Below are 8808 nucleotides of genomic sequence, written 5' to 3' on the forward strand. Positions count from 1 at the left end.
AACAGTTTGTGTGTGTGTATGTGTGTGTGTGTGTGTGTGTGTGTGTGTGTGTGTGCGTTTGCGTTATTTACGAGGGCAGTTCTCACCGCGGCTGATGTTATTTAGGATGTTTAAGAGGTTTGCATAGTTTAACAAAGGATGATTTAACAAAGCAGTATTTCTTCAAGAGTAGTTTTGAACCAGTTGTTAACTATTATCTCTCTCTCATTTTTCAGTCCTGCAAGGTAATTGGTTAAAACCCATCCACAACAAAGAAACTATTTTCCGCTTCTCCCCTGAAGTTCTCACTTTCACATCTATTCGAGAAGCACTGCTGTCTCCGATCCTTTTTGTTTTATTCTGTGTCCACCAGTCCTCCTTCTCTTTCCTCCATCTCTCAGCATACCAGTCACCCTATACAGTAAATACCAGCTAGTTCCCAGGCTTAGGTGTTGTGGAAACAGAGGTCTCAGGTGACTTGTCAGAAGAGCTCAAACAGTAGGAATCCAACTGGGACATAGCACTAGATCTTTGTTATGCTGCTTTAGGGCAAGGGTATGGGCACACTTGATAAACAGACTCAGCTGTGTGTTGTCAGCTGTATACCTCCCTTTGGGACTCTTATGTGAGTGTGTTTATGTGTTTTTGTCAGTGTATGACTAATCTTTTTTTTTTTTCCCAGCAGCATGACGTTAGCAAAGGCCCTTTGCCTTCTCCTCCTTTTCCGTGCGTGTCTGCTTAGATCTCTGTGGATTTTGGCTGCTTAGCCCGGCTTTACATCATTTAATTTCAAGGCTTGCTTAACCCGTTTCAATCAATGAGCATCTATTCGCCAGACTATGCAAGATTAGTTAATAGGAGTAGGAGGACACCATGTAGGATATATCCATTGATATCCCACCTTGCACAGTGTCTACATGCTAATATCAAATGTGGGTATGGCGCAGAATAGGGATCATGCTGCTGTTTTTTCATGCTTGCAGGACCAGATACCAGCTGACAGTCAAGTTTAATAACTACAGAAAAAAAGATCTTTAATTTTACCAATTAAGTTTAAATGAGAATCAGCAAAGTGGCACAATTGATAGCGAGATCAGTGGGTGTTATTTATTCATTATGCACATGCAACCATCCCTACATACAACGGATTTCTGTTTTGGTTTCAACCTTTGTCTTGCTTCTCTATCTTACTGCTCTTAGTGATGGACACCAAGGCAGTGTTTGCGGCCCTGTACAGCGTGTGCGAAGAGAATGCCACCTTTTTCTCAGGAGGAGCCAAGGGGAGCCAGAGTGATGCGGCACGGCGGCTGGTGGATACCATGAAGCTGATCAAGGAGCATGCTCGCAGCCTGGAGCCTGTTATCTCCGGCTTCGCTGCAGTTTACCATCATTATGACTTTGACCCACACATACCTGCCAATGGCTATCGCTCACTGGTCAAGGTAAGCTGTGGGATGTTTTGTGTGCACGAGTCAGGCATTGGATTGCATTGAAAATAATAACCTCATACATTCCTATCAATATTCTCTCCACATTGGGAGAAAGTGCTCAGCAGCCCCTCTTTACCTTGATATCACTTTGTTTCAAGGTCAGTCCATTTGTTTTACAGATTGATTTTATGTTGCAAATCAGGTTAGATAAATTCCTCCAACGGCAGAAGATCTTCCCCTACTGTACCCACTGTACTTGTCTACAGTTATTGAGGAAACATCATTACCTTTAGTGGCTGCAACCTACCACAACTGAATGAGTCTAGCATAGCAGCAAATGAATGCTGCTTTGTTTTGGTGCCTTTCCATTTCCACATTCATAATCCTTTTCATTCCCACAGTGCTACTCAGACTAATCTGTAAGACCCTTGTGAAGCAGCAAGCTTTTCACATGCTCGCTTTCACGCATGCTATCGTATATTGTTTTGTTTTTTTCCTTCCTTTGAAACTCAACAACCTAATCTTAATTACAGTTTAAGCAGACCCAGAAGACATGGGTCTTTAATGATTGCACAATTTAAAAACAATGATTTGCTTTGTAATAAGTGAAAATGCTATGGATCCATTTTTAAGACACGAAATGACAACCTAAAGTCCATTCATTTATTATCTCAAGAATACATATCGTTACATGTCATTTTGTAACAATTATGTCCTTTTATTGACCAATAAATAATTAACATAATGTGCTTGTATTTCAACCTAAATTAACTTGCTATGCTGATTTTTCACAAAATTTTATTCACACATTCTTCTTTATTTTGTAGGTAGTGCGCTGCTGCCTCCTCCACATCATCCAAAAGGGACACTACATCACCGCCAACCGACGCAGCATCTTTTTTCGAGTAGCACACAATGCAGGTGAGATGGAGGCCTACTGCAACGCTCTGTGCCAGCTGCGCGCCCTGCTCTACCTGGCTCAACGCATGCTACATGACAACAGCCATGGCAACCTTTTTTTCCAGGATGAAAGTGGCCTCAGTGAGAGCTTTGTCCGTGAATACTCATCCATGCACAAGGGGTGCTTCTATGGCCGTTGCCTTGGCTTTCAGGTGAGAGGAGCTGCATGACACGGGGATAGGTAGTGGGAATTGTGAAGAATGGGGAAGCTTAGAAGTAGCAGTGCCTCATGCTTGATGATCCAAAACTGGGTTTTTAGGTGAACCAAAAGTAGGCCAAGAAAAGAAAGGCAGGTAATTTAAAAACCGTAATGTGCATAAAGAACAACAATAGAATCTCACAACAATACAGAGAATGCAATGGAAAGCAACCTCAAACTCACCATTTATCACTTGACACATACTGTACACACAAGCAACTGGACGTACCTAAATCTATGGTTCTGGTAAAATTACTTTTACTCTTATGTTAATGTCCATATTACATTACATGTAATTTTATCCAAAGCAACTTTTTGCCATACATGTCAGAGGTTGCATGCCTCTGGAACAACTATGGGTTAAATGTCTTGCTCAGGGACGCACTGGTTGGTGTATAGCAGGGAGAATTGAACCCAGATCACACCAAAAGCATTTGTCCAATCACTGCGCCATCGCCACCCACATTAGGTTCTGTAGCTCCTAAATTAAAAACAAAAAAAAGGTGTTTGTTATAATAATATGTTTTCGTGTACAGAGTAAAACTCCCTACACAAGTCTACCATAGCCTGTCAATCAAAATGGTATTCTGTTTTAACAAAGAATAATTTATAATGTTCAGACGCTGATATTCTGATATCTCATCATTTATGTTTCACTTTCTCTTGTCAAATGACAGCATTTTTTGTAATTGTAGTCCATTTCTTGTGTTTCTAAATGCACCATGGAAAATAATTTAAAGCCTGTCTCTATTTTTGTCCATCCCTCCAGTTCAGTCCAGGCATTCGGCCCTGTCTCCAGACCATTGCTATTGGCCTTGTGGCCTTTGGAGAAAACTACAAGCGCCATCAGTCAGGAATAGGTCAGCATCATCTTGTCTACAGCTGTACCGTCTCATCATCCAATCGCTTAATTCTCATTCATAGATCGTACTCATCCACACGCCGCCTCTTCTACATTGCTCCTTGGCCCCTGACAGTGTACCTTTTGATGTTGTGTGCTTGGATTGTAGATGCTCTTTCATCCTTTGGAATCTCAAGGGCTAGCTGGTGTGCTTCTTCTATATTTCAAAATGTTTTGAACATGCATCCAGTTATGTACAGAGGCAGGAATAGAAGAACATGCACCATCATATACACATTATTCAGCATGCCCACAAGTTAATATTTAACATTTAAAAGAAGAATATTTTTGTGGTTTCTTCTGCTTTGTGCTGCACCATAGTGGAGGCAGGAGGTGTTGCACAATATGGTGAGTGGACTGAAACCTCACCCCTTTGTCAAAGTCCTCTATAGTGACCACATGCTATAGGCATATATGAAGAAATTGCTGCTGTCTAAGAGTGGAATTCCCTCCCTTTCTTTACTGCCCATCCTTGATTTCTTGCAGAGCATTAATGGCAGGGTAGAATTTGATGGCAATACCATGAAATGATTCGGTTTCAACAGTAGCACTAGAACAGTGGACCTGAAACATCCATGTTGCAGTAAGATGATTAAAGTGCTGTGAGAACGTCAAAGCCAATTCACTCAGTTGAGTTTGACGACCGCTCTCAATTAGGGCCTTATCTCTGAGGTTTGGCGTGTTTAGCACTCTATTTCATTCTTGGCCTTTCCTTCCATCCATTCACCTTCCTTTTTTTGCATTATCAGCAAGTTTTTTTTAAATGTTATTGTTTCCTGCCCTCCTTTCTACTGTTTGTCTCTCACTGTTTTCATCCCCATTAGTCTTAGCTTTTCTCATTTGTCTGCCATCAATTTTCGTTTCCATTCACACTCCCTCTTCAACCATACACGTTCCTCTGTTGAATCCAGTTTCCTTTCTTGTATTACTCTCTCTTTGGTGTCTTCCACCCAATAACATACCCTCCTCATTATTTCATTTTTACGCCTCTCACCAGGTGTAGCAGCCAGCTCTTTCTTTACCTCAGGGAAGTACGCCATTGACCCAGAGTTGAGAGGGGCAGAATTTGAACGCATTACCCAGAACCTGGACGTCCATTTCTGGAAGTCTTTCTGGAACATCACTGAGACTGAAGTCCTGTCGGTGAGTAGACTGATAATGCTTCTTCTCACACACACAACCCAACACCTTCCTAAGATATCTGTAATCTACTCATGTTATCACCACTAACCCATGCACACAGACAAGTGTGCTGCACTGTTTTCAATTTTAAAACTGAAACAGGAATATTTTAGTTTTCTCTGGTAAAAGTACCTTTTTATGATTTATGCATTTTGGCCTATAGCCCTAAAGTAGTAATAGAGTGGAATTCAATTTATTCAATGGGGTTCATGATTTATTCATCCTGTTTTTCTTTCTCTCCAGTGATCTGACTCGCTCTGTAACTTGCACTCTTCTCTTTCTCTCTGACTTTCTGTCTCAATTTATTTCTCATTTTTTCTCCATCATTTTTCTTCCTCAAGAGTCTTGCCAGTATGACATCCACTCAAGTTAAGGTGAACCGGACTCTTTCTGTGCCTGCCGTGCCCTTTGACCTTCCTCTGGCGTCCAACCACAGAGCATCTGTAACTATAGCTCCACCATCAGCTCACATCGGCACCGCTCCAGTTCAGATGAGGCTCATTTCCTATGACTTACGTGAAGGACAGGTATTTAAATCATTATTATGTTAACACTGTGGTGGTGCATTGAGAATTGCAATAAAAACGGCTTCATTATGTTAAATTTTATGCAAGAAAAGTATTAAGTGTTAGTTGTGTGACCTAGTTTATGACACTTTTCCTTCACTTGCACTTTTTAAACCAGACTGCATATTCCAGTCATACAAATTCTTAAAATATTCTAACTGTGTGTAATAACATATCTGGTATTCCTCTTAGCTGGAGTAAATGACAGCTCTATCTCATCCTCATGGACTTAACCCCTTCATTATGTCTCTCTCTATTATTCTACATTATTATTCTCATCAAGTCATAGGTATCACTTTGATTTTTTTCTACTGTGGTTTCCTACCTAATTCTCTTGGGAGACTCCCTCTCTTGCACTGCTCCTTTTTTGTTACCTAGTACTTAACCATACATGCTATCAACAAACACTTTTAGTCATTGATCATGCTCCAACAGAACAACAATGACTTTTTTAATGTCACAAAATACAAGCCTGCATCTGCGGAAACCCTCCATCTCAGCCAAAGCTACCCTCCCGTCTTGTTTTGTTATTGAACAGGAATGAGTGTGCGTTGATGCAGGCCCAAAGAGGCTGGCGGCAAGCTGCTGCAGAACAGCAAGTAATAGGTTCTCTCACAGGAGAACTGTTGCTAACCAATAAAATATATCACCAATGAGTGCAGTATACAGTCTGTGGTCAGTTGTGAGAGTGATGCAAGCATCAGCAACTGTTACCATGTGATGTTCTGGATTAGTTGTATGTGATTTTATTTATTTCTTCTTTCATTCATTTGTTACTTTTACTCCACCTCTCTCTCACTCTGTCCAGGACAGCGAAGCTCTGCTGTCTCTTGCCCGCGCTGAGGGGGGCGCCATCTCTTTGTCGCTGGGGCTAAAGACCAAGCGCCTCCCCTCATCTCCCTGTCTCCTGATCCACTTCCATGGGGGAGGATTTGTGGCTCAGACCTCCAAGTCCCATGAGGTGAGATGGTACTCTTCCAATACTTTTTTACTCCTGACTAGAAAAGCAATGTGATTAGTTTTATTTTTCATGTAAAGCTGAATCCAAAAGACTTTTCACATGCTATATTTAGCATATCATGTATTTGACCTATTTGTGATATTTATAATGGAACAGTTCAAGGTCAAAGGTCAAGGTCAAACTTTATTTATATAGCACATTTACAAACGGTCACTACTGGCCCAAAGTGCTGTACAAATATAGAAAACAACATAAGATAAAAGCATAATAAATAACTGGAAAAAAACTTTTAAAACCAAATTTGCCATATACAGACAACCGATAAAAACTTTACTCAAAACAATAACAATAATAAAATGTCACCGCTCAGCTTATGTTAAATGCCAGTGCAAAAAGATGAATTTTTAAAAGTGGTTTAAAGCTCTGAATAGAGGAAGAGAGTTCCAGAGCTTAGGACCTGCCACTGAAAAAGCTCTGCCCCCTCTGGTTTTCAGTCTGGATCTGGGACAATCTAAAAGCAACTGGGCAGTGGACCTAAGGACTGTGACTTGAGGTTGCAAAATCAGCATATCAGATAAATATGATTATAATAAAGAGATTTAAAAATAAAAAAATATTAAAATGGATTCTAAAAATGACAGGCAGTCAGTGGAGAGACAACAGTACAGATGGCAGTACAGGGGTGATATGATGTTGGTTAAAAATGCAGGAAACAGTATATTATGTGATGTGGCATCTACATATCCAAATGCTGACAACACTGCACATCCACCTTTAGAAACCTGGCTTAGATGTTGTCTTTCCAGGATTTAAACCAGTTGCCACAGCAGTCATCCTATTCAGCTTCTCATCTGTTCTATGGTAATTGAACCTTGGCTAATTTAAGTGTAGAGGAGACAGACACTAGTTGATAGCAGAGGAGCAGAGGACTTAGCAGTCCAAATCTGATCTGCTCTGTTAGAGCCACAAAGTATTAAAACTCGATACCTAGTGAGATCAGAGAATGTAACAGCTTTGCTGGTGTTAAATTAAAGATGAAATCATGCCTGAAATCAACCTAATTATGTTCCCATCAAGCATAAATCCAAAAAGCTAACCTTAATGTTGTGAAGTCTTGTTGTAGTGCTGTCTTAATGTTGTGATTTTATTGTTGCTACTATTGTTGTGGTGTCTTCATGTTGTGGTTCTTGTTGTCAAAGTGATGTTTTTGTGTTCTGTTTTTTTGTTTTGTTGTTGTAGCGGGTAAGGTTTTTACACTGTGAAATTTGATTGTTGTCCTTTACTATTGTGTTAGCATTTTTATACTCCAGTGTTATGTTTCCCTTCTGACAGAGTTGTTATCCTCTGTTTCCTGCCCTGGTACTACAAATGAAAATGAGCTTATAGCTTACTCTGGTGCTAAGGAGCTGTGCATTGTCCCTGTCAAATAAATCAAATGCATATCTTCCTTGGTCAATAGTGTGACATGTAATGAACCCTTTAGATAATTATTTAGTAATTAATCCCTGAAAACGTTGTGTAATATAAATCTGACACTATGCCCTCCCTCCATGCCTTCTTTACAGCTGAAGTGCACACAAGGCTTGCTTTTCTGTTTCATGTAATCATTGCTTCCTGTCATCCACTTCATCCTCATTCCTCTTTTTTCCCTCATAGAGGAGGGGCTCAAGTCCTAGAATTAATTTCTAGATCACTGTGATAGAAAAGGGGACACTAAAACACTCATAAGTTTTGTCCTCATGTATTAAACATTGAGATGGATCTTTCTTGCCATTGCTCCTTCAAACACTTAAAGAAAGTCTTTTTTTTAGTTTACATAAGAGACAATATATGAAATAGTAGCAGGAGGAAGCATTGAGACTACTTACTTCAGCTTGATGAGAAAGTGTATTTTAACAGTTTGTGCACCTACCTCTCCTTGTCTGCCTACGCTGACCTGGTCATCTGTGACTGTGTGCAGTCTCCAAGTGTGCATCAGGCTGCTTATAGAAGAACAGGGCTCTGAAATCGCCAAGGACATGGGCATCCTTGATCTGCAGCTGCGTAGCAACAAGAGGATGAGAGGGAGCAATCAAAGACACGAGTGAACAGGGCTGTCATGTTGAATTAACAGAGAACTGTACAACCCTTCAGATAAAGATTACGCCGGGCACTAATGGAAGACTTGTCAGATTATCCTTCTGTCTTCTTCTTCAGGGCTTGCCTGTTTTATCACATCCTCCCTCCCAATTTTTGTAATATCTCACACAATCCTTTTTGTTCACTCTTTTAACATCTCCTTCCTGTCTTATATTTTACTCACCTTCTGCATGATGATATTAGGTGCCTTTTGCTCTCCTAAAAAGTTTCTCTCAGGGCAGAGGCCAGGGTTGTCCCTTATACTTCTCATATGTCTGTCCTCTACTCCTGTATCCTTCCCTCAATCCTGTCGCGTGCGTTGTCAGGGCAAGATGGAGAGTTGGACTTCAGTGGCTGTAGTCCTTGGTCCTCTCAGTGCCCAATTATACTGAGATCACAGGAATGGCTGTGTTGGCATCTGTGTATTTAGCAACTTGGGCAGTGACACACACACACACACACACACACACACACACACACACACACACACACACACACACACACACACACAC

General features: G+C 40.7%; 1 protein-coding gene across 6 annotated transcripts in view; it reads left to right on the forward strand.

Annotated features, from left to right (window-relative positions):
• The window catches only part of lipeb (lipase, hormone-sensitive b), a 30760-nt gene that overhangs the window by 13301 nt on the left and 8651 nt on the right, over window positions 1-8808 (forward strand). For 4 of the 6 annotated variants that reach the window (XM_034873217.1, XM_034873219.1, XM_034873221.1 and 1 more), the window contains 7 exons: window positions 1180-1421; window positions 2237-2521; window positions 3338-3428; window positions 3791-3817; window positions 4467-4612; window positions 4993-5178; window positions 6026-6178. In XM_034873217.1, the coding sequence (XP_034729108.1) occupies window positions 1180-1421; window positions 2237-2521; window positions 3338-3428; window positions 3791-3817; window positions 4467-4612; window positions 4993-5178; window positions 6026-6178 (1130 nt within the window). The remainder of the gene's footprint in view (window positions 1-1179; window positions 1422-2236; window positions 2522-3337; window positions 3429-3790; window positions 3818-4466; window positions 4613-4992; window positions 5179-6025; window positions 6179-8808) is intronic. The other 2 variants (XM_034873218.1, XM_034873220.1) reach the window with 1 other exon arrangement.

The sequence above is a fragment of the Etheostoma cragini genome, chromosome 6 (genome assembly GCF_013103735.1).
Source record: "Etheostoma cragini isolate CJK2018 chromosome 6, CSU_Ecrag_1.0, whole genome shotgun sequence".
Taxonomy (NCBI): domain Eukaryota; kingdom Metazoa; phylum Chordata; class Actinopteri; order Perciformes; family Percidae; genus Etheostoma; species Etheostoma cragini.